Source organism: Sabethes cyaneus, chromosome 1, assembly GCF_943734655.1.
Source record: "Sabethes cyaneus chromosome 1, idSabCyanKW18_F2, whole genome shotgun sequence".
In the NCBI taxonomy this organism is placed as follows: Eukaryota; Metazoa; Arthropoda; class Insecta; order Diptera; family Culicidae; genus Sabethes; species Sabethes cyaneus.
Window position 1 is genome coordinate 72,615,781 of NC_071353.1, and position 27,475 is coordinate 72,643,255.

Genomic DNA, 27,475 nt, shown 5'->3' on the forward strand with positions numbered 1-27,475 from the left:
CTCCAACCTTATCAGAAGGCATCTTTGTAGGCATCACTCTTTCAATGCGAGCCATGTGAGTTGCGTGGTATAGTGCCCAAATTTGAACAGCATATTCGAGGACACTTCGTACAAGAGAGCAACAGAGTGTCTTCAATGCGTAGACGTTACAAAATTCACGAGCGTTACGCCGGATGAAGCCAAGCATAGCAAAAGCCTTGGAAGTTGTCGCACTAATGTGTTCGTTGAAACAGAGTTTGCAGTTCATCGTCACTCCCAAGTCTTTTATCGATGTAACACGATTCAATCTGAAACCGTTTACTGTGTACTCATAAGTAACCTGCGTCCGCGCTTTAGTAAAACTTATTATTTTGCACTTTGTTGTGTTCATCTCCATGCCATTTAAGACACACCACCTGGCTATGTTGTTAATGTCTTGCTGTAAAACAGCGCAGTCGACCAACGAGCTGATGGTTCGGTACATCTTTAAGTCGTCGGCATACATAAGGTGATTAGAGTTAATTCGGTGGCTCAAGTCATTCACGAGCAGGATGAAAATAAGGGACCAAAGTGACTACCTTGTGGCACGCCTGATGGTTTGAAAAACTGTTTGACTCGACCGATCCTAATTTCACGACAGCTGATCTATCCAATAGATATGACTTTAACCATAAAATGAGCCAATGAGGAAAACCTGGCTTTTCAAGCTTCTTCAGTGTTAATTCGTGGGGTACTTTAACGAAGGCTTTGGCGAAATCAACGTAAACGCTATCCACTTGACATCGCTTCTCGAGACTAGAGTTGCGCGCACTAGTGTATTTTTCATAAACCCGTGTTGATATTCACATATGATAGGTTCAGCCGTAGAGTACATTCTATCATGAATCATTAGTTTAAGCGTTTTTGCTAGACAACAGAGAATCAAAATCGGTCGATAATTTTTGGCGTCGTGAGCGTTACCAGCCTTGAGAATAGGTGTAACAGTAGATAACTTTCATGCTTCAGGGAAGACACTTTCCGAGAGCGACAACTTAAATACAGCCTGAATTCGTTAATTGGGCCACGACTGCACTCCAGCTGATTCGCTAATTGGGCCGACTGACAGTTGTTAGAAAATTCTAAACTCGAAAATTCCATACAATTTTGACATTCAAGTTGTCACATAGCCCAATTAGCGAACGCCCAATTAACGAACCACCAATTAACGAAACTTTGCTGTATACGGCAGAGCGGTAGCCCTAGTGCATCCGCGCAACGACGAATAAATCCAGGAGGTAGTTTATTCGGTCCGGGACCTTTGGATGGGTCAAGAGTATTCAACGTACTGGTGACCTGTGCTGCAGTGAAAGTTGGGCACGGCATGTGTATATTGTACGATAGCAAAGAATTTAATAGTTCCGGGGAAACCATCGGAGAGTGAACGCTGTAAACCGATTTGAAAAACGTGGCAAAGAGTTCGACAGAACCTTCTGCGTCGTTGCTCGTTTTGCCATCGAAAGACATATCAAGTGGAATCGACTGAGTATTTTTTCTACTGTTGAGAAATCGCCAGAAAGAGGACGGATCCGACTTAACCTCGTTTTCAATTCTAAAGATATACTCACGGAAGGAACAAGATACGAGTTCGCCATAGTCTGCTTCGAGCCTACGGAGAACAGCCATATTTTCTGCTGTACGATGACGTAGGAAACGACGACGTGCCTTACGAAGAACATTGCGTCGATTTCGAAGTGTAGCGTTCCACCACGGGCGGTTGTTGGAGCACCTAATATCCGTTCTGCGATAAGGCGTGTGTCTGCTAACTCGGAATATTTCGTCGTAGAAAATGCTAACCGCAGTGTTGGTGTTTGCGTCGTGAAAAAGTACTTCCCAGACTAGTGAGTTTAAATCGGCGATAACGGCATCATAATTACAGCGGTTGAAGTCGAGCTCGGGATCTGCTGCTGTTGACTGGAGACTTTGCGGTGCGTTTTGAATGGTTAGTCGTAAAACGAACGGTTTGTGATGACGGTCAGAGGGTAAAATATTGAATGACGCTTCGATCAACTCAATCTCGCTGCTATTGCTTACGAAGGCCAAATCTAAAATACTATCGTTCGTGTTGCGTACGTTGCAAATTTGCTGCAGTCCACTAGCGATCATGTTTTCGGTGAAGGCGAGTTCTTGTTCGGAGGAGGCATCCGTCGCTAGATAGGAGTCCACGTCAAGATCGTAAGACCAAGTCAAGTGAGGTAAATTATAGTCATCAATAACTAATAGTGTTAGTTATTGATAAATTATAGTCATCAATAACTAATAGTGTTAGTTATTGATAACTAACAGTGTAAGTTATTGGTGACTATAATTTACACACACTTTACCAAAAGTGTGTAAAAGGTTTTCATGTAATCTACGAGTAATCCTTCAATAGAGCACCCCTCGAGCAGTAAGTGGCAAACTAAATCTTGATGTCGCTGCCGTCGCTGCTATGTAACTCCAGCACAAAGAAATATTGATAAAGGTACATGAATATTTTTTGATGCGTTTGGCAAACTATTTCTGGAGGGCGCTACCGACAGATTTTACACACAAAAAATCGATTACTTCCTTCGAGCCTGTTAATCTGTTCTCTGTGGTTAGAATGCGCGATGTATCTATCCGGTCCGCTGTTGGGTCTCAAGTAGATTCCACAAACATAGACAGATTTGATCGGAAAGGAAAGTTTCACAACCGCCTGTTGTAACAGGTCCGCCTTTTCGCTACCCGTTTAATAAGCGGGTGGCTTAAGCGCCACTCTCCAAAGGAGAGACCACCCACCGAGATTAACGGTTGCCCAGCCTGAGACCCTCGCAGGGAGAGGTTCACTTTTATCCCGAGTTCGGGAAGGGAAGCGGGTTGGCAGACTTAAACACGTGACGCTATACTCCGTATGGCTACGTCACAAAACTTTACCTACGATACAGACCTGGCACTTAAGAACAGCAGCTTAGGAACTTACGACAGCAGACAAAAGTGACGGGTGATTTCATCACTGGCCGAGTCCAGTCTCCACCTAAAAATGACCGCAAAATGATTCGAGAGTGTCCTTGACTGATTTCGGAGTCAGCCGCCCCAGTAGAAAAATACTCAAAAAAAACTAACAAGAACGCAAAACCGAACACATGAAGAAAATCCCTTTCAACCCGACTGCATGGAGGTTCGTCGCATGAACTTAAATGCTCGTTTCTATCGTACTACGGCAGTATATTCTCGGCGTTAACAATATCAATTGATACACTATTGGCATTTTGTGTTTCCACATATCATTTGCTCGATCGATTTATTCTTTCCACTTGCCTAGGCCTAATCATTTCTATCTTCTAATCTTTCCCATTCATTCCCTACTCGCTAGCGGTGTGTGCAAGGAAAAAAAGAACGTACGTACACTGTGCGGTGTGGTGGGTTGCTATCAACCGGCTGCTGTTGGTTTCGTTAGGGTCTCGGCCCTATTCAAGTCACATGCGCATGGACAATAGAAATATAAAAGTACTCACTCAATACCCGGGGTTTACATGAGGTTTACCGTTGCTGCTACTGGTCGATGAGGGTTAACAACAAAATGGCGGGGCCGCCATCACTGTCCTGGGCAATACGCGATCTATCTGATCCGCGCCACGCGGATCCCGAAATTTACTCCTGCTGCTGACGACGCACGGCGTGCGAAATTGGCTGGTTTTTACTCGACGCTAGTAGTCTCGATGCTGGTTGCTTGCTGTGTGTTGGATGCTGCCGATTGCTGTTCGGCCAGCCTATCCCGTACAGGGCGCAAAGTTGATGACGCTACCCTCGTCCGGCGTTGTAGCGGGCCGGGAAATCTTGAAGCTGACGGTGGGGTCAGAAGAAGTCGCTAACAATCTAGCAGGATGATAATCACTTGTTCCGTGGCGAATCTAGCGAAATATGAAAACCACACGAGGTAATTTTATGTACACCGCCTTTTGGCAAGAATAGGTGTCATACCTCTCGCAGCACACTTGCTTGCATGAGCTACGGTCACACACGGAGAGCACTCTTAAAGCGGGTACCGTTTTGCACTGCCTATCTATGGGAAAGGGAAAACTATTTATGCTAACTAGAAAAAGAATCTTCATGTGTTTCACCACCTGTTCAATAAATCACGACGCGGATAAATTACGGACTACTCCTGCCTCTTCCACAGGTCAGATCAAAGTGAAGGATCAGGACAAGGTGATCCTCAGATAACCGTCCTTGATCGAAACCTGCCTAACGAAATTCTTTTTCGCTGTGTTCGAAAGTACGAAGTTGCATTTTCGGTTAAAGTGATCTTCTTCTAGCGCACGGCTTGCATCTTGCCAACCCGACCAACCCCCAAGGTTAGAGAGCAAAGTGAAACACTCTCCCGACTGCGGGCGGGTCATCAGCCTTTATCGACAGGTCAACCTCCTCGATCGAGTTAGCGATGATAGGCAAATTAGGCAACGTAAGCGAGCGTCTGGGATATCATTCTGATAGCAGCACGTATGCAAATTTGATTTGATTTTGTGAGTCGGCGCGCGGTATTGCCGACCACAGATTTTTATTGAAAATTTACTTGGAGTAGCGATTTGAAAATGAAGATGAACTAATATTTAAATTTACCAATAATGCTAATAATATTGATAATGGAATCTTGGCCAATATTAACTTAATTCTACTAACTATATACATGTGAGTTCGTTACATCATTCCCTACTAAAAAGTACGAAAATTTGATTGGAATTGCCAGGGATCTGACAATGACCCCCACGTCGTATGTTGCACATTGAGCGTTAGACCGAAGGTTGTAGGTTTTGGCGTGTTTCTGGTACGCAGCGGCCAGGTTCGTTTTGACCTCTTCGAACAATTTCTTCCTCTCCTCTTTCGCATTCCCTTCTTCCCCGCTTGGTTCATAATTGTCTCTTATCCAGCTGTATTCCCGACCGTCAGACACTTTGTTTCGACCGAATACTACGAAGTAGGGATCGTACTTCGTAGAGTCATGTACTGCAGTTCTGATTGCATCTGCAATCAGCTGGATGTTGTCGGCCCAATGGCTGTGGTCCTTTTTTATCGTTGCGCGAATAGCTGTGGTAATGACGCGATTCACCCTCTCGGTGTTGTTTACCTGGGGGTGGTAAGCGGGTGTGAGCCAGTGGGTGACGTTGTACGAATCGAGCAGCGCTTTAAAAGCTTTCGATACGAACTGTGAGCCGTTGTCCGTTAACATGATCTCCGGTACACCGAACAGACGGAAGATCATGTTCTCGACAAACTCCACTAATGAGTTTGCCTTAGCTTCGCGAAAAGGTTGTACCAGCACAAACTTGCTGAACACGTCGGTGGCAACTAGTAGGCACGTGTTGCGATTCCGCCCAGAGGGTGGCAATGGGCCAACGTAGTCCAGAGTCACGAATTGCCACGGATATTGTACCGGTTTCTGAATTCCCATTGGTGGGGTTACGTTTTGGTTCCCCGCTTTGCTTGATTGGCATTTTAAACATTCGCGACAGAAATTTCGAATGTCTTCGTTCATTTTTTTCCAATAAAAATGCTGTTTCAACGCAGCCAATGTTTTGGCGAACCCAAAGTGAGCTTTTTCATGCTCCTTTCGCATGATTTCAGCGCGCTGTCTACTGGGAGGGCAATATTTCCAAGCGAAACGTGGGTCACTCTGTCGGTTTGAGGATTTAACGTACCGGTACAATTTATCATCTATTATCCGCCAGTCGCTATTTTTGGCGGGGTCCTCTCGGATCTTCTCCATCAACTCGTCCTGCTCTGGATCTGAATAGGATACTGCGATCGTGTCAATTTCCACTGCTCGTGACAAACAATCAGCCAGGATGTTGCTCTTCCCCTTTCGGTACTCGAGGTCAAAATCGTAAGCCTGGATGCGAAGTGCCCATCTAAGAAGTTTTGCGTTTCCGGTCTCTGTACCTAGATTAAAAAGCCACAAAAGGCTTCTGGCGTCGGTCACGACTCTAAATTTTGTTCCTTCGACGTAGTGCCGGAAGTGGTGGATAGCCGATAATACCCCTAAGCATTCTTTCTCCACTGCTGCATATCGACGTTGTGTTCGGTTTAGCTTTTTGCTAAAATAGCTAATTACGCGGGTTTCCCCCCCTTGCTCTTGGATCAACGCCGCTCCGACGGCTCGATCAGACGCATCCGACTCGATGGTGAACATTTTCGTAAAATCCGAGTTTCCCAGAATTGGCGCTGACGTCAGCACCGACTTCAGTTCGTTAAACGCTTCCTCCGCTTCTTTCGTCCATGTAAACCGTTTGTGCTCCTTAGACAGTAAGTCCGTAATAGGGGCCGTGATTTTACTATAGTTTTGTATAAACCTCTGGTAAAATCCGGCTAACCCCATTAGCCTCCGAATGTCCTGCTGTGATTTGGGCCTCGCATAATTCAAAATCGGCTCAATCCTGCTGTTGTCTATCGCTACTCCGTGCTCGTTTAACAGGTATCCCAAATACACAACCTGTTTGCGGCAAAAACGAGATTTATCGAGCGATATTGTCAGGTTAGCCTTTCGTAATCTTTCAGCTACGATTTTTAGGAGTACTAAATGCTCTTTAAAGGTTTTTGACGCGATCACTATGTCGTCTAGGTACACAAATACCTTCGGTTCCAGGTCGAAGCCTAAAACCTTAGCCATTAGACGGGACATAGTGAACGGTGCATTCGTTAATCCGAATGGCAACACCTTGAAGCGGAAAACACCTTCAGCGGTTCGGAATGCTGTTAGATTGCGACTGCCTTCTTCCAGTGGAATTTGGAAATAGGCGTCTTTGAGGTCGATCACCGAGAAATATCTTGCCTTTTCCAATCGATGAAATATGTCTTGCATATTTTTCATTGGATAGGTATCTTTAATAGTCAGTTTGTTAATCTTCCTCGAATCTAGACAAACACGTACTTTGCCATTCTTTTTTAGAACCGGCACTAACGGGTTTGTCCATTCTGACTGGCATTCCTCAATCGCGTCCAATTTCCGAAACCGTTCCAGTTCCGCGTTCACCGCCGTTTGTACGTACGGTGAGCACTTGTACACTGGAGGATTACGCGGTATGGCGCCTTCCTTCAACGTTATCTTGTGCTCTATCAGGTGTGTTCGACCCAATACTCCTGTAGATGTAAGTTCGAAGGTCTTGATTACGTCTAGCAGATTTCTACGTTCTTCCGCGGATAAATTATGCTCTGTTTCTATCCCGTCCGGATCCGGTGTGGATTCGGTCGGCCCTTCGTATACTGGAATGTCGAGGGTATCGTCCTCTTCGTCTACTATCTGCACGTTACTATCACCCGGTTCGACTGTGAAACACAACTGTGTGTTTGTAGTTTGAATTACCGTTTCTAACTCTTCTGGCCCGCACCCCAAGTCGATCATGGGTTTAATGTTAAACGCGTCCCAAAAATCTGCACCTAAAATCAGCTGTCGGGAGATTTCCGGGACCACGATTATTGGAATGACTTTTGTTACATTTTTGTACGTCAATGGCAGATTTAAACTGCCAAGACATTCATAATTTGTTCCATCAGCGGTGGATACCCGTATCGCTGCTGGCTGAATTTGTAAGCTAAATCGATTTATTATGTCGAGAGAGTTCAGAATGCTGATGCCCGCTCCTGAATCGAGTAAAGCTTCTATTTCGGCATCGAATATTTTAATTTTGATGTGCGGGCATTTGCTGACTTGGATCTTAATATGGTAGACTTGTGTGAGCGGGTCAAATTGTAATGCATTGAGTGTGCTGTCGGGAATCTTATTTTTCGTCGGGATGAACGAATTCCCGGGTTCCCATCCCGTTAGGCGTTTCCCTGCTGCCGATAGTTGGCGTTAGGGTCCGCCTTTGCGGTACAGCGCTCGCAATTACGGATCGTCCTCCCCAAACTCCCACAGCCATAACAGAAAATCAGCTTCGGTTTCACGCACTGTCGCCAAGCATGTCCCATTTCTTGGCAATTCCAGCAGGCTCCTAGCGAATTCGACTGAACCTGTTGCCCTACTGCTGTGTGAAGCTCTCTAGTTGGTCGAAGATTAGACCTCCCATTCAACCTCATTTGTTCGCCGTTCGGCGTGCTCTGCTTTTCTGCCGGAATTGCTGGTAGAGAAGGGTTCGCGATTTGGTTGACACCTGTACCTCCTTCGGCCCCTTGAATCAAATTGTTTATATGGTCCTTGACCGGCGACAGTGGGGGTCCGAACTGGAAGTCTTGCATTAAACTTTCAATACGTCTGGTTAATTCCCTACGCATTTTCTTCTCTTCCTCATTCGTAGCAAGAGCCCGTTTCACCCGATACCAATAATGTAACACTTTCGACTCTAACCTTGGTTCACTTTTTTTGGACAATGATTTCTCGAGACTCGACATTCTACCCTCGACATAAGACGATTCGTCTCTTATGTTCACATTGCAGCGGTAGTTCCTACCCTCACTTTGGTCTTCTCTGAACAAACTTCTTAGGACTCTTTGCTTTCCGACCAAATCCAACAAGAATGTTTCCTGAGGTTGATTCCGAATCATCAATTCATAATCAACCTCCTCTTGATTGAGGTCCTCCGCTCGCGGAAATAAACGATTCATGTTGTGGATTGTAAGTGTTACTTTAAGCAAGAAATGATATAATGCAACAAAAATTATTCACACACAACAGGCCCAGAATATATATTGAGCACCAATAATTTTCGAAATAAAATGATTATATACGAAACTATGTAAATGATTATGCAATGGCTATATATTATCAATAAATCATCAATACTGGTTCATGCAAATATACAAAATAAGAAGATAATGTACTTAGTCTAGAGAAAAATATACTAAAGAAGCAAAAAAAAAATGAGTTCCCAAGGGAAAAAAATTATGAAAGAAGAATTAACGTCGCTTACAGAGAAAAATTACTTGCAGAAAATTATTATATACAATTACCACTAGTCTTAATCTAATTATAAAAGAAAAAAGAACTAACGGCTGGCAATTTTGCAAATAAATATAATTAGTATTTACAAAACAAAAAAAAAATGTAGAAAAGAAAAAATTAACGCCAAAGGAATGAAGATAAAAATAAATTAAACTAAGCCCTTTTATATATCACCAGGCCAAATCTGCAAAAGCCTTGTTTTGTTGGGCGCCAAATGTAACAGGTCCGCCTTTTCGCTACCCGTTTAATAAGCGGGTGGCTTAAGCGCCACTCTTCAAAGGAGAGACCACCCACCGAGATTAACGGTTGCCCAGCCTGAGACCCTCGCAGGGAGAGGTTCACTTTTATCCCGAGTTCGGGAAGGGAAGCGGGTTGGCAGACTTAAACACGTGACGCTATACTCCGTATGGCTACGTCACAAAACTTTACCTACGATACAGACCTGGCACTTAAGAACAGCAGCTTAGGAACTTACGACAGCAGACAAAAGTGACGGGTGATTTCATCACTGGCCGAGTCCAGTCTCCACCTAAAAATGACCGCAAAATGATTCGAGAGTGTCCTTGACTGATTTCGGAGTCAGCCGCCCCAGTAGAAAAATACTCAAAAAAAAACTAACAAGAACGCAAAACCGAACACATGAAGAAAATCCCTTTCAACCCGACTGCATGGAGGTTCGTCGCATGAACTTAAATGCTCGTTTCTATCGTACTACGGCAGTATATTCTCGGCGTTAACAATATCAATTGATACACTATTGGCATTTTGTGTTTCCACATATCATTTGCTCGATCGATTTATTCTTTCCACTTGCCTAGGCCTAATCATTTCTATCTTCTAATCTTTCCCATTCATTCCCTACTCGCTAGCGGTGTGTGCAAGGAAAAAAAGAACGTACGTACACTGTGCGGTGTGGTGGGTTGCTATCAACCGGCTGCTGTTGGTTTCGTTAGGGTCTCGGCCCTATTCAAGTCACATGCGCATGGACAATAGAAATATAAAAGTACTCACTCAATACCCGGGGTTTACATGAGGTTTACCGTTGCTGCTACTGGTCGATGAGGGTTAACAACAAAATGGCGGGGCCGCCATCACTGTCCTGGGCAATACGCGATCTATCTGATCCGCGCCACGCGGATCCCGAAATTTACTCCTGCTGCTGACGACGCACGGCGTGCGAAATTGGCTGGTTTTTACTCGACGCTAGTAGTCTCGATGCTGGTTGCTTGCTGTGTGTTGGATGCTGCCGATTGCTGTTCGGCCAGCCTATCCCGTACAGGGCGCAAAGTTGATGACGCTACCCTCGTCCGGCGTTGTAGCGGGCCGGGAAATCTTGAAGCTGACGGTGGGGTCAGAAGAAGTCGCTAACAATCTAGCAGGATGATAATCACTTGTTCCGTGGCGAATCTAGCGAAATATGAAAACCACACGAGGTAATTTTATGTACACCGCCTTTTGGCAAGAATAGGTGTCATACCTCTCGCAGCACACTTGCTTGCATGAGCTACGGTCACACACGGAGAGCACTCTTAAAGCGGGTACCGTTTTGCACTGCCTATCTATGGGAAAGGGAAAACTATTTATGCTAACTAGAAAAAGAATCTTCATGTGTTTCACCACCTGTTCAATAAATCACGACGCGGATAAATTACGGACTACTCCTGCCTCTTCCACAGGTCAGATCAAAGTGAAGGATCAGGACAAGGTGATCCTCAGATAACCGTCCTTGATCGAAACCTGCCTAACGAAATTCTTTTTCGCTGTGTTCGAAAGTACGAAGTTGCATTTTCGGTTAAAGTGATCTTCTTCTAGCGCACGGCTTGCATCTTGCCAACCCGACCAACCCCCAAGGTTAGAGAGCAAAGTGAAACACTCTCCCGACTGCGGGCGGGTCATCAGCCTTTATCGACAGGTCAACCTCCTCGATCGAGTTAGCGATGATAGGCAAATTAGGCAACGTAAGCGAGCGTCTGGGATATCATTCTGATAGCAGCACGTATGCAAATTTGATTTGATTTTGTGAGTCGGCGCGCGGTATTGCCGACCACAGATTTTTATTGAAAATTTACTTGGAGTAGCGATTTGAAAATGAAGATGAACTAATATTTAAATTTACCAATAATGCTAATAATATTGATAATGGAATCTTGGCCAATATTAACTTAATTCTACTAACTATATACATGTGAGTTCGTTACGTTGTAGATGGAGCGAGTCACCATCTACACGTACTGGAGTACTAGAGGTAGATTTCTTTACAGCAATGAGCGTTCCACCTCCCCTTCGTAAATGGCTAATCGCGTGGCTGCGGTCACAACGGAGAATGTTATAGTTACATGACAGCTCGGCATTTTTCACATCGTTCTGAAGCCATGTTTTGGTAAGTACGATCACGTCATAGTCACTAGAAGCAGTTATTAGGTAAAAGTCGTTTGTTTTCGTACGCACCCCGCCGGCGTTCTGATAATAAACAGTCAATGACGTGTTCGCTTGGATTGTTGATGGCGAATCGTCGGACGATACCGGTGTAATAGATTGCGATGAGTGGCTCGGAACTATAAAGCGAGGAGTGGCGCGGCGAGCAGGTACAGGTGTGCTACTTACTCCCGAAGCAGTCAATGCTACTGGAGCTGACGTTGAGAGGTAGATGGTGCTTTTGGCGTTTCGTTAATAATGGTTGGTGCGAGAGTCGTAGTTGTCAGTTTCCAAAAAAACTGTTTTTTGGTACCAATGTCTTCAAATTCACGAAAGCGAGTTCCTCGGGGCCAAGTATCCGTTGCAAGTGCGACAGGCTTGAGTTCAAGTGGCATTCCAATTTTATATGACACAAACGTAAGCGATCTTGTGCCTTTTCCACGAGGAACAAACTTGATTACGCGCAGATTGGTAGTTTTCAGTCTAGACTCCGTCAGCCCGGAAACCTTACTGTCAGGAATTTCTGGTAAAATGCCTGATAGATACAGCCAGAATTTATTGGAGTCCTGTTGAACAGCTTCAGAAACCACTAGACTTGTCTCTTCGGCTCCTGTACCGACGCCGCATGGAGACTTTGCCGGTCGACGGAGGGAAACATCGTCGTCGTCGTCGTCATTCTCACGCAGTCTTTTGCTCCTTGACGATGGTAGAAGCGGTGTATTGCAGAGAGACGCTAGGGGGCGTGACACGGAATTCAACAGGGTTTTGAAATTCGTACGAATGTCATTTCTGTTATCTGCCAAAATACCGTCACGGATTTCGGTTTTCAACGATTCTATGACAGATTCACTGGCTCTGTTAACTGACACCAAAGTATTTGCAAAACGTGCTTTAGACATAAGATTTTTGCATGCAGTGCACATCCAGACCAAATGTGGATTTACTTTGACCGAGGCAAGTGCACTATCAGCAATACCAGTACAGCGCATACAAAAAACCGACGAACAAAAAGCACCACATTTCATCGAATCGCCGGTGACGTCCTTTGCACATTTTTCGCAGACTAGCGACATTACGGAAAAACTAACAACACTGAATAAAATACCTGAACCGGTTACTCTGTTCAAAACACAGTTGGCGCTGATATCCTTTGAGAGAACGTATGGAATGTCAAACTAATTCGCTCTTGCTATCTCACCTCTTATCACTTCGATTGAGTACTGTACGCACCGTTGACTCCAAGGAAACCGCGCTTACGGCCGATGCAGACGTGGGAAGAGGACAGCAGAACCAATGGTATGTCGTCGAAACTGGCGATTGTGCGTGATGAATGAAAACACCGAGAGCAGCAAATCTCGGGTAAATTTTCAAATAGACCTAAGTGACAATGAGAGATTCTCTTCGCGTCTCCTCTCTTTTGTCCTTTACGGCTACATAAATGCATAGAAAAAGAAATTTTCAAAACATTTAGTTAACTAGTGACTCCGGCAACCGTTTTATGCAAAGCTGATGTGTTAAAATGCATTAGGATCGCCGTAAAAAGCGGAAGAGAGGAGACGCAAAGAGAATCTCTCATTGTCACTTAGGTCTATTTGAAAATTTACCCGAGAAATGGTTTTTTACATTCGATTTGGAGTAGTTACAGAATGTTTACACTGTATGTAACTTGATATTCGGACAGATTGCAGCGGGCGGTTGAGCTGAGTAAGCAGATCTGTAAGCGGGGCTTTAAGGTAAATAAGCGAAGTTGTTGTGAACTGGCTTGTTTACAGTGGTATGCAGCGTTTACAGCAGTACTTAGCGTTGTGGCGGTTCGGAACGGTGCGGTGCACAGTGGGACCATTCTGGAAAAAGGCGGTCAAAAGTCTTTTCTCGCTTTTCCTGACGTTTTCGAGCTTAGGTGTCTTAGGAGAAGTTTCATAAAAAAGTATTCTGCATCTAATGACATTTTCATATTATTGGATATTAAAGTGATAACAAATTTGAAAAAATTAATTTTTTATAGAAACTAGATAGCATGGTCATGTGTTCGGCAAAGTTGTAGAACTTTGAATTTCATCAAACTTTGCCGAAGATACTAAGTATCTGCATCATATGGTTTGCGAGATATAATTGACTTTCTGTCGTGACCCCCTTAAAATCAGTTTGTTAAACTTCTTGTACACAAAACCTCATCTAACAGGTTCGACATGTTCTACAAACTTTTGGATACTATCAAAATACGTAACTTTCTAGAAGGTGTATATATCATATGTTGCTTTATTTGTTTTAAAAATGGATTTGAAGCATAAATTTTACCGTTTTTACAAGTAATTTTTTCCGTAAATAGGCACCTACTGGCAGCTAAAGTTAGCATCGCTTGAACCACCATAGAATGTAGCATAAGTGTGCCAAAAAATTTTGGCCGGGTCTGGCCAGGCATTTTGGTTGTTTCAATTATGAATTACATACATATATGCTGGTTTTAGTAAGTTATCAGGGTTTTATTATTCGTACATGTTCATAATAGTTTCACAGGACCTCGTCCACGTCTGTTTCGCTATCTGTTGCAGAATTATTTTCGTTCTGGGATTATTGTAAAAGTTTGTGTACTGCTCGCTGGTAACAACTGCATTGATTTTTTTACTGTTGGTCTTCTTAAAGTTGAAATTAATGCATCCGACGTCATTAACAATCTTCTGAAAACAGCTTCGTTTGTCGATATTGTCGTTAATTCACGGTAATAGAAAAAATAATAGATGCAGCTGTTCTACCAGTCGGTCGTCTTTCGGAAGAACCTCAAGAGTGCCGTATCAAAGACATAAAACGTTCTAGAGAAAAACGTGCACGTAAATGTTCAAGGTATGTTAACAGTAATGAATCATGATTGTATGCAATTATTGAAACAATCTGATTTCTGAACAGAATATCGACAAACGAAAATGTTTTCAAAAAATTGTTAATGACGTCAGGTCCATTGATTTCAACTTTAAGAAGACCAACAGTAAAAAAATCAATGCAGTTGTTACCAGCAGCATACAAACTTTTACAAAAATCCCAGAACGAAAATAATTCTGCAACAGATAGCGAAACAGACGAGGACGAGGTCCTGTGCTCATTATGAACATGTACGAATAATAAAACCCTGATAACTTACTAAAACCAGCATATATGTATGTAATTCATAATTGAAATAACCAAAATGCCCGGCCAGACCCGGCCAAAATTTTTTGGCACACTTATACTACATTCTATGGCGGTTCAAGCGATGCTAACTTTAGCTGCCAGTAGGTGCCTATTTGCGGAAAAAATTACTTGTAAAAACGGTAGAATTTATGCTTCAAATCCATTTTTAAAGCAAATAAAGCAACATATGATATATACACCTTCTAGAAAGTTACGTATTTTGATAGTATTCAAAAGTTTGTAGAACATGTCGAACCTGTTAGATGAGGTTTTATGCACAAAAAGTTTAAGAAACTGATTTTAAGGGGGTCACAACAGAAAGTCAATTATATCTCACAAACCATACGATGCAGATACTTGGTATCTTCGGCAAAGTTTAATGAAATTCAAAGTTCTACAACTTTGCCGAACACATGACCATGCTATCTAGTTTCTATAAAAAATTAATATTTTCAAATTTGTTATCCCCTTAATATATAATTATATGAAAATGTCATTAGATGCAGAATACTTTTTTATGAAACTTCTCCTAAGACACCTAAGCTCGAAAACGTCAGGAAAAGCGAGAAAAGACTTTTGACCGCCTTTTTCCAGAATGGTCCCACTGTGCGGTGTGGCGAGGTGGATTGTTGAGGGCGCAACAAAATGTCTTCCACTCTCGAGCTTCTGATGGAAGTTTGGCAATCAAATTACAGATCCTACCTGTAGTACTAGTCAAACAATATGCGGCTTGCGTGGTGAAGCAGTGGACGTGGATAAGATTTTCAGCAAAACTCGTTTGCGATCAAAGCGATTAGCAGCAAAAAATAGTTAGTTTAAGTGGAGTGACACAGAACACGTAAACACAGTATGACAGTGATGCCAAAAATGTGGTTTATTAGTTGAAATTCAAGTAGCAGTCAAAATTAAACAGTTCAGCCGAGATGCTGAAAGCTTGCCTAGTATTGTTACCGGTACCGCAAATGTTGTAGCAATATCTTAAAAACTACGATTTCTTCCAGTCGACTGGATAATACCTTGGTAGAAGTCACCAAGAGAGGGAATTTATCTGAATGTGGAAACTCCTTAATTCAATCTAAGAGAAAATCGATGACGTTCTCCGTTCAATAGCCAACTAGATTCCCTGGGTTCTAGTCCCCCTTCGGACCTTATATGGGTTACTGCAGAAGTGATATATGATAGGGCTACATATGTACTGTCACCGCAACTGTTCCTCGTCGTGATGGACGAGATTTTAATTGAAGCCATTGACAGTGAACTAAACCGAGGATTACCCTAGACACTTTTGACTATGGCCGACGACATTCTCTTGCTCTGCTAACGACTAGCGATGGTCGGGTAGCGGAAAATTTACCCGAAATCCGCGCGTGAAATCCGGTCGGGTTCGGGTATTGAAAAAAAAAATAATTTGCGGGTTCGGGTCGGGTACGGGTTCTTAATTTTTGGTTTTGAAACCGGGTACGGGTCGGGTCGGGTATCTCTATTGACCTCATTTAACACTAAAGATTGTCGAGTATCCGGACTCGTACCCGTGCCCGACGGGTTGCGGTCGGGTTCGGGTATCAAAATAAATAAACTTGCGGGTTCGGGACGGGCACGGGTTTATTTTTTTCTTAATCGGGTACGGGTCGGGTTCGGGTATTCAAATTTTCATACCCGACCATCTCTACTAACGACAATATGATACGCAGAGCAAACTTGATGATCTCCGCGACAACTCCAAGGTAGCAGATCTCATAGTCAACGTCGCAACCTCCAAGTCAGTGGGATTGAATATTAACAGTGCATCCAATTTCATAGTAGGGGGACAAAAGGTTGGAACTTTGGAATACTCGGCTCACAAATGCGTTCATTATACATCATTCGGGATTGGTGGCCTCAGATAGAAACAGTGATTCGGAAGCGTCAGTGAAGAAGGATCTGACATATTTTGAAAAGAGGAACGTACGAAATCTGCAGGAAGACACTCAAAAGGAGAACAGAAGAAGCAGATCTAGAGGCTACTGATGGCGTGGTCGTGCCAACTGTATTCAGATTATTATTGGAATCTTTTTTGGCGATAGATAAAAACCATGGCAGATCACCGTCGACAGTTTAGAAACCAGACTTCATCCCTTCGTTCTATCGAACCAGAAGCCAAAGGATATGGACACATCAGTAATTAAGTCATCAGTAAGAAGACAAAAATGGGAAATATTACAATAATTCAAAATATTGGACGCAGTGGTTAACATACGACGAGTGGCTTGTCAGACCAACGACGTACCTCAAAGCCAATTGGAAGGCCTTACCACGAATATGAAAAATACAGAAAAATTCAAATTCCCGATTTATAACAATTTTTGCCGAATTCCCGATTTTTTCCCGCATTTCCCGAGTCTGCGGCCACCCTGTGTTAGACTGCAAAATACACATATTCTAACTGTTTATAACGCGTTCAGGAGTACCTCAGGGCAGTCATTTGGGCCCTCTGCTGTTTGTTATCGTCATGAACGAGTTGCCCAATACGGTAATTGATGTTTTTGTGTTAATCTATGCTGATGAGGTGGAAATGCTTGTTCCTGTACGTTCCCCAAAGGATTGTACGACTCTTTAAGAGAACTTGAATCGTTTTCTTGGCTTTTGCCAATTGTTTGGGCTGAGAGTAAACGTTGCCAAATGCAACGTGGTCTCTTTCAGTCGCAAATCACGCAAAATCGAATACGGATACCGTCTAGGTGCTGATTTAGTGCCAAGGAAAACTTGCCACTGTGATTTAGATATTGAAATGGATAGTGAATTGACCTTTAGCAAGTACATCGGGAAGATAGTAACGAAAGCAAGTTCATTATTTGGAATGCTGAAACGATTTAGCCGTGAACTAGATGATCCGTATACGATAATTGCTATTTACACGGGATTGGTCCGCACGACAATTGAGTATGCAAGCGTGGTGTGGCGTCCATTCCGTTAACCGGATCCATATATTCATTCCGTTAACCGGACCATATATACGTTAACCGGATCGAACGCGTGAAGAAAAAGTTTGTGCGATATGCTTTGCGCAATCTTGGTTGGACAGATGAAATGCCTGATTATCGATCGCTTTGCTTGCTAGTTGTGCTATCCTATAAAGGTGCGTTGAGATTGGCAACATGTGGCATGCAACTTTTTACAAACTGTTGCCCGATGTTTCCTAGCAACATAGCAACGCATAACAAATATTCAGGTTGCAACAGAAGCAGCATCGAGTAACAACTGACATGTCGCACATCATATGTTGCATTCCACATGTTACCAAAAAATTGCCCCGTTTAAACGCACCTTAAGAATGAAATATTGTATTAGGCTTGGGATATAATAGAATATAATATAATTGTAATTCGTAGTGGTAAGAAGTGTATGTTATTTGCTTCATATCACATTAGTCGGAATCAACAGCTTAAATGATCGCAGAATTTTTATCGATGTTCTATTTTTAAAAGACGTTATTTCAGAGAAATACAGTGCTCCATATTTGCTCAGCCAAGTGACAAGATATGACAGAAGAACCAACTTAAGGAGAATTAGGCCGGTCCATTTATCGAACAGGTCGCACAATCATGCCCGGAATGAGCCCCTGAATCGAATGATAGCTCTTTACAACGATCTTTATTCCGTTATTTCCATAAAGATGTCAAGTGGACAGTTGAAAGATAATCTTAAGCAATATTTTAATCACTATGCATAAAGTATTGGTAAGTATTGGTTAGAATTTTATGATGACGGGCAAAACCTATATAGTTGGATTTCGAATTTGGCACGGTTCGGTTTTGGCATGCCTATATTCTGTTTCTGTTTCTGTTTGCAGCACGAGGTGGGGCAGTTAGAGCCAAGTCTGTCCAGGGCTGAGATAAGGTGGTTGTGATAATGATAAAAGAATCCTTGCGGATAACGCTAGCGCCATAATGCGTTGGTGATGATGGATTAATGAGGAGGAAGAAGAATGACAGAACTTGGCTCTTTCCATATCCGCTATAATTGTGTACATGGTGGAATATTGAATAAGATGACTTGTACTTATCTTGTTTTCTCCTTCCTTTGTTTGTTTGCTCGTCTTGTCCGTCTTCGATCTTACTTAAGCCCAAAGCCGGCTCCACGCCGTCCTCTCCATCGTTGTCGCCAGTGCAGTCGTCTGTGGCTGATCTCTTGCCGCCCTCACGACAACATTGTTGCCGTGAGAAGAAGCGATAGAGATCAGGCAGAGAAAGAAAAGAAAAGAAAAGAGGAAATTTTTAGTCAACATGTTGATTGCAATTTTCGGGTTAGTAATATCACAGAGAACAGACTACCAGGTAATTGACAAAAAGTGTGTAAAAGGTTTTTATGTAATCTACGAGTAATCCTTCAATAGAGCACCCCTCGAGCAGTAAGTGGCAAACTAAATCTTGATGTCGCTGCCATCGCTGCTATGTAACTCCAGCACAAAGAAATATTGATAAAGGTTCATGGATATTTTTTGATGCGTTTGGCAAACTATTTCTGGAGGGCGCTACCGACAGATTTTACACACAAAAAATCGATTACTTCCTTCGAACCTGTTGATCTGTTCTCTGTGGTAATATCACGAGAATTCTATGTCTGTCCATCACCTATGCTGCTATCGACTAACTACTCGCTAGGATCGCTACTCATCTCTCCAACTACACGTGCCATCACGATTGACCCAGCGCTGTTCAACCACCTATGCTCATTAAAAGCCACAGCCGCTTCTTTATCTACCATCTTTGCAGTATTGTAACGCTGTTGGCGTAAATTTTCGAATATTTTGTGCGGAATATTATTCAAGAGCAATATTATCGCTCAGAACTATCGAAAAACTACTTGAACTTCCGAAAAATAGAGCAGATGCAATATAATGGGGACTGGTTCTCGCTCGTATTATTCCCGGTGGCATTAATTGCCTATTTGTAGCGGTAGTCAACCGATTTGTCGGTATGCTCTTCAGACCGTGGTCAATTGAAGTGATTCTGTAACTAAGAAAGAATGAGGTGGATCAAGTAGAACTTCACTTGGAGATATGTATATATGCCGTGTTAAGTCTTAAGTGCAAGCTGTCACTGAAGCAAGACTTAATGAGATGTTAACGACGTTGATAATTTTGAGGATGGTATTGAATCGAAAAAATCCTCATACCATGGCCATATATTATGTGCTATGACCATATTTTAGGAAGTGGGAATGATGGTATATTGAGGACAGCCCTTCGCTATCGCTTGAATCAACCAGAGAATTGAATATGTTTTTACTTGAAGAGCTATTACTGCTAAAAAGATTTAGTTAGAAGTGGAATTCCAGTTGAAGTCTGCCAGGATTGGGCAATGGGCAGAACATAAGCATATCGAGGCTATAAAGCTTTTCGAGAGGTCCACTGTACTGAGTCCGACCGCGACGACAGCAGCAAGAATGGAGAGGAGCAGGCCGCCGGTGAGTTGCCACCGTCCGACTTGATGGACTCTCCGACAGTAGCTCATCAGCATTAGGAGGGTCTTTGGAAGACAAACAGCGTCATTCGTGATAATTTTATATTGTTAGTTGAATACCGTTAACGCGGTCACAAGACATGCAAATCACTCTAATAAGGAGGGAAATGAGAAAATAACAAGAATAATTATAATTAATTACATCCAAAACAAAAATTATTGTATTATTTGGTGACAGTAACAGCAACGATAGCAATATTAGTAATAATAGTAATAACATAGGAAACTGACACAGGAAACACAGCTACTGACTATAACTTCCTGCCCATTAATAATTGTAGTTTGGCAGCATAGGTATAAGAAGAATTTCCGACTCATCATAGAACACTCAAACATATATTCATTCGTACCTATACACCTATGCACACTCATACATGCATACACATGTATACATGTACGTGTGTGTATATTTTTCAGTGCTGTGCTGTCCATAATCGCATAACAGCCACAAATTCTATGGCAATCTCATAGAGAATGTCTCAATTACGCAAATAAAGACATCACATCATTTTGAACACTCGTTCGTTCTAACTATCGATAAATTTTAATTTTCATGAGTAAGTCAACATCTCATGAATGGTGGGTAGGATTTGGTTTCAGTTTTCTAGAGAAATTTCTGTGCATACCAGCATTTCATCTAGGGAACTGAGTAAGCCCTCCCGGTGCTTTGGCCTAAACGGACTTGATTTAAAATCAGATCCGTTCAATTTCGCTCCATTCCACATTACGAGACACATGCTACACGTGCGTACGAAATTATGCAATACCACATACTACACATATATCCAACTTAAACTATATTACATTCTACATGCGGAACTAAGATTAGGTCGGTTAGCCGAAGTACGCGTCAAACCACCTACCCGTGGGAGGGGTTCGATTTTGGCATGCCTATATTGGCAACAAAAGTGTTCGTTTTTGGCAACACAAGATATTTCATTTCCAAAAATATGCATAAATATCAATCAGTTTCCGCATACATCCTTTAAATGACGAAAAAAATGATGCCATCAGTATGTTCATGAAATAAGTTATATGGTTTCGAACAATATTTTTATTGCCGTAGGACTACGTCTTACCGCAGGATTTGCACCGGACGGATAGCTCTTGGCGGACGCTTTAAACAGAAAATGGTTGCAATCGTCGATCAACGATATTTAGTCAATTTCTAAAGCATTTAAATTCAATTTTTTTCACATCAAAAAAGGGTCTCGATTTAGGTACGGTTTCGATTTTAGCAATATAGGCGACACGCATTTGTTGCCAAATGCGAAATCGTACTGTATATCAATAAAGACAAATCAAACCATGGCAGAAGAATGATGTCGTTGCGTAAAACCTAGCGCATTCCATCTACTGCACCTCTTATGACGCTTATAAGAATAGCTTTTAGTCACCTTTCTAGTCGCAAGAGAGTGTTACTTTTGCGTCTTTTCAGATATATGGGATTTTGTGAAGTGAACATATTGTTAATATATTTGCTACCACGTTATCATAACCGTTAAGATTAGGGCACCTCAGCCGCAGAAGCTTAAACAAAATTAAAGCAAACTTTTATTGCACCAAGATGATGAATCTAAGCAATAAATAATTGTATAATTGATAATTGTAAATAATAAGTACCATACAATTGTCTTAGCGTTATCAAGACATTTACATTCAGTCCAGATTTGAACCCCATTGAACATCTTTGCAGATCATTTCAAAACTATAAGAAAACATTCGATTGCTAACAAAAATGACTTAAACCGATCTCTTGTAAAAATGGTCAGCATCATAGGTATTTGAGAAATTGGTTGATTTTATTCCAAACAGGTTGAAACAGATCATCAAGAATGTAGATGGTCCTCAAGGTACTGGTTAAGCGAGAAAGGATATTTATTTCAACTAATAGTTAACTGTCCGAATATTTTTTTGACTGCATTTTTAGGCAATTCAAACTATAGTATGGACTCTAACGTAAAAACAACATGCTTTTCGCATAATTATTGCCATGCATCATATTCTTAGTTAAACGTTGTTTTAAAAAACATGTGACCATTCTTTGTAAAAATACTGAGCAATACTATTAAAAGAAAAATTTGTGCGTTGCTGTACGATTACATGTTAATGTTTTCCTACGAATAACAGACGAGTTACAAGCTCTCCCTAACTACATATCCCAACGCAGAACGCAATAAAAATAAGAGTTCTAAACTGTAAGTTTACAATATCCTGTCTTACCTGGCACTAAACATAGATCGTTCCATAAGTTTCACACTTTTATCTGTAGAAGTGGTATGCATATCAAGCATGGTTAATGTTACATAGCTTTGAAAAGGCATCGCCCATCGTTTTGGCTCTTTATACATCAAATCTAACAAGTTAACTCCACCACAGTTGCGCCATTTCTCTACAGGTTCAGTAAGCAGACATACACTTTGTTTGAATTTTTGAAAATGGTTCAGAAAGGTTGTTTTTCCGCTTCCAATGTTTCCCTCGATGAAAACAGTGAACGGTTTCTTGTCGCGTAAGCCAAGTTTTTCCAAACCTGTCGATGTAGCCATATCTTTAAAGCTGCGTCCTGATGAAAAAATAAATATTAGCGTTTGTACACATGGCGAGTAACGTTAATGATTTTACTTGACTAAATTTATCACAGGAAAACAACTTCTCTGTAAAAGAGCGCTAATACTTGTGACAATTTTTTCGAAAACAAACGCGCATCACTAGGTTTGAATTCAGCAAATTCAGCACAATTTTACCGCGAAATTGTTTCGGGCGAATTCGCGTAAAATGGTGCTGCCACCTTGATAAGTTTATTCCACCCCAACCCTAGAGTGACTATATACAGAGTGGCGCCAAGTCATCCCAAATGTATGCAATGCGGTTTATCCTAGGTTTTTCTTTCTCTTTCCTGCATACGCGTTGGATAGGTTGTCTGCTCGATTGGAATGACACTGACAGATAATTATCATTCCAATTTTGACATTGTCGCCACTCTGTATATAGTCACTCTACCCAACCCCATCGACATCTCTATATCGTCTATATCGAGCTGCAGTAAACGTCAGCGACAGCATGTCTGTGGGGCACAAAATTTGACAGCGGGCCCAAATCAGACTGCTGGCAGTTGAGTGAAACGCAGTGCTGAATTACTATCTCATTTTCGCACACACGAGATGTTGGCGGCATGGTTGTCTGCCGATGGGGTGGCACTGGCACCCGAAAAATAGCCTGTTTACCTACACTCTTAAATGATTCTACCTGTAAATAGGTAGGATTTAGTTAAAGCTAGGTTGAAAATACTCAAAATGCCCTTAAAGTGTACAAACTCAAACTTTGGGTAAAAATTTCAACCAATTTTGGCTACTTGCTACCGATAATTGAATTATTCTCTATGACAAATAACGCAATTTTAAGTTCCTACTACCAATTTTTTGGTTGAAAAACTACTCCAAATCTGAGTTTGTACACTTTAAAGGCATTTTGAGTAGTTTCAACCTAACTTTAACTAAATCCGACCAATTTACAGGTAGAATCATTTAAGAGTGTAGAGTGACTACAGCCTGAATTCAGCGGGGTGCTATCCCTATCTTAACGAACGGTGTTTGACAGTCGACTTAACGAAGGGCGCTATTTCAAGAAATGCAAGAAATAGCGCCCGTCTGACAGGTAGATTTGCTGCCAACCTTGTCGAGATGTGCTGAGATGTTGGCAACAAAAACATGGCACCCATCGCAAGCCCCTGCCTGAATTCGTTAATTGGGCCACGACTGCACTCCAGCTGATTCGCTAATTGGGCCGACTGACAGTTGTTAGAAAATTCTAAACTCGAAAATTCCATACAATTTTGACATTCAAGTTGTCACATAGCCCAATTAGCGAACGCCCAATTAACGAACCGCCCAATTAACGAAACTTTGCTGTATATACAGAGTGGCGACAATGTCAAAATTGGAATGATAATTATCTGTCAGTGTCATTCCAATCGAGCAGACGACCTATCCAACGCGTATGCAGGAAAGAGAAAGAAAAACCTTAGAAAACCCGCATTGCATACATTTGGGATGACTTGTCGACTAACATTTGAAAGGGGCGGATAAGCCAACTGTCAAACAGAACGAGTGAGAATTCATTTTCCTATGCTGCTCCAGCAAAAAGTAACTCTCACTCGTTCTGTTTGACAGTTGGCTTATCCGCCCCTTTCAAATGTTGGTCGACACTTGTCGCCACTCTGTATATAGTCACTCTATGTTTACCCTAAGGCCCCGTACAGAGTAAACGCGACAGCGACGCGACACGACTTCGCTCTCATGTTGCTAAATGCACAGTCCTGTTTCGGGCGAAAAAGGGCTGCGCGTATAACTACAGCAAGAAATGTCGCGTCGCGTCGCATGTCGCTTGCACTCTGGCGGTACCCTAAAGCAATGTTAATTCGGGTAACGAACCTTAATATTGGCTGTACCTAATGATGGCAGTTTAAGTAAATTTAAGCAGTTTAATGCAATTTATTGAACATTTTTGCGGATTTGTAATGTATTATAGATTGTATAATATTTTTCTGTTGAATAAATGAAAATACGGCAATATAAATATACGCACGGTGTTCAAAATACCGTTATTAAAAAATAAAATAGGCCATTTAAACGGAAAATACCAGTTGGTTTGTATTGCCGTCCTACACCTCTGAGCCAATTTAAAAAAAAATCGATCGACGAATTTTTGAGTTACGCCCTTTTGAAGTTTTATAGGGCAGATTGCTCATATAAAGTAAATAAAAATCTTCAATGACACTTCCAAAATGAACGTAAATCACAGTCGGTATTAATTTTTATGTAACATACGACCATTACCGACCATTTTAGGAGCTTTACGCTGTATTGGGACTAACCGGAAATGTTCCGGATTAAGCTATTGCTGTGGAAAGTAGCCAGTATTGAACATGAACAAATACTTATCATGCGACACCTCAAATTACGCCAGAATTTGAAAACTAGATCACTGACAGTCAGATCAACTACCTAGCACCACCTTGGTTATATCTGGACAAGTTCCGGGGACTTCCGGGAACACCCAGACGAGTGACCAATTTCGTTCATGACCAAAAACTTATCGTGCGATACCTTAAATCACACTAGAACTCAATAACTAGATCAATGGAAGCCAAATCTGCTATCTAGGATCAGATTTGGTCATATCTGGACATATTTGGGGGACTCCGGGAACCTTTATGTGTGTCGAGAAAGAGGAGTTGGATTCCTACTGAGCCCAGGGGCACATGCGGCCCTGATGAAGTGGGAACCAATAAATGAGCGAATAATGTAGCCAGATTCAGAACACGGGTTAGGAACCTTACGGCAATCCAGTGCTATGCGCCAACAGATGCTGCCGACCTGCAGGAGAAAGAGAGTTTTTAAAGCCAGCTGAACAGCATGGTTGAGAAAATCCCGAAGGGGGACATCCAAATTCACATGGGCGACTTCAACGCGAAGATTGACTCAAACAACGCGGACCTTGAACGCGTCATGGGACGCCATGGCCTAGGAGAGATGAGCGAAAACGGGGAGCTGTTTACAGAATTCTGTGGAATGGTCATTGGTGGATCGCTCTTCCCCCATAGACCAGTACATAAAGTCACGTGGGTTTCCCGCGACGGCCGAACAAAAAACCAAATCGACCACATCTGCATCAGCCGGAAATGGAGAAGGAGCCTTCTTGATGTACGCAACAAACGCAGCGCTGACATTGCATCCGACCATCATCTTGTTATCGCTGAGATACGTCTGCGCGTCGCACGTGTCCAACGACGGGAGGAGAAAGTTGGGTGCCGCTATGACGTCCGCCGATTGGAGAATCCTGAGGTGAAACGGGCCTTTGTTGAACAACTTGAATCTCGAGCCTCGGAGTTGCCACCTGGTGGAACCGTCGAAGAGCAATGGACCGGCATCAAGAACGCCTTCATCATGACCAGTGATGAAACCCTCGGCAAAGCGCGCAGTGGGCGAAGGGAGTGGATTTCGGATGAAACTTGGAGGAAGATCGACGAGCGGAGAGAGGCGAAAGCCGGCATTGAGCGAGCGCGGACCAGATCGGCTAAGACAGCTGCCCGTCAACGATACGCCGAACTGGAGAGGGCTGTTAAACGTGCTTGTAGGCGGGACAAGAGAGCCTGGACTAACTCCCTAGCCGAACAAGGAGAAACCGCCGCCGCCAATGGTGATATCCGTTTGTTGTACGATATTTCTCGCCGCCTTAGTGGTGCCAGGATGAATACAAAGATGCCGCTAAAGGACAGAGCTGGTCAGCTATTGACTGACCGTACAGAACAGCTTAAGCGATGGACTGAACATTTTGAACAACTCTTCCGAGTTTCAAATGTCAGAGACCAACAAAACCAGCAGCGTACGACGCCTACAGTTCGTCGAATAAATCGCGTGAACTCGGAGGCGCCATCGCTGGATGAAATTGTAGCAGCCATCAAGAGTATGAAATCCAATAGAACGCCAGGGATAGATCGTATTTCAGCCGAAATGCTCAAAGCTGACCCATCTTTGTCAGCCCAGATGATGCATCAGCTTTTCAGCAATATATGGGAAACCACAACTTTTCCGGTGGACTGGATGCAGGGCATATTGGTCAAAGTCCCTAAGAAAGGAGATCTAAGCTAGTCCATCTCATCGAAGCTCAGTAGGAGGCGTTCTCGTGCAAGGTTTTGCACGACGGCGTCTTGTGCGTCCCCATAAGGGTTACTGCTGGCGTGAGACAGGGCTGCATTTTATCACCGCTTCTGTTTCTCATCGTTATGGATGAGATATTAGTTGGAGCAATTGACAGTAGACCAAATCGAGGATTGCCTTGGAATCCTCTAACGATGGAGCAGCTAAATGACCTCGACCTAGCCGACGACATTGTCTTGCTAGCACAACGCCGAAACGACATGCAGAGCAAGTTAGATGACCTCTCCGAGAGCTCCCAAGCAGCAGGTCTCACAGTTAATGTAGCGAAAACTAAATCTATGGTAGTGAACACTGACAATACCACCAACTTCACAGTAGCGGGACAACAAGTTGAGCAGGTAGACGCCTTTCAATATCTTGGTAGCCAAACAATGCCCGATGGTGGTACCAAGACTGATATAGCCACACGGATCAGGAAGGCCAGGGGTGCCTTTGCAGGTCTGCGAAACATTTGGCGCTCAAACCAGATCACTCTACGTACGAAAACCCGAATCTTTAACTCAAACGTTAAATCCGTACTGCTGTATGCCTGCGAAACGTGGTGCGTCTCAGCGGAGACAACTCAAAAACTGCAGGTATTCATTAACCGGTGCCTGCGATACATTATTCGTGCCTGGTGGCCTGATAATTGGATATCCAATGAGGAAGTCCATCGTCGGTGTCATCAACGGCCGATAGCCACAGAAATTCGTGAACGTAGGTGGAAATGGATCGGACACACCTTGATGAAAGGAGCGAACGAGGTTTGCAGAGCAGCACTAGACTGG

At 42.8% G+C, this 27,475-nt stretch overlaps 1 protein-coding gene across 2 annotated transcripts in view; it reads right to left on the reverse strand.

The window, feature by feature from the left end:
- Nucleotides 1–27,475, reverse strand: part of LOC128733904 (deoxynucleoside kinase) — a 60,238-nt gene that overhangs the window by 14,323 nt on the left and 18,440 nt on the right. For both annotated transcript variants that reach the window (XM_053827777.1, XM_053827768.1), the window contains one exon: nucleotides 22,213–22,552. In XM_053827777.1, coding sequence (XP_053683752.1) covers nucleotides 22,213–22,535 — 323 coding nt within the window. In that variant the 5' untranslated portion in view covers nucleotides 22,536–22,552. The remainder of the gene's footprint in view (nucleotides 1–22,212; nucleotides 22,553–27,475) is intronic.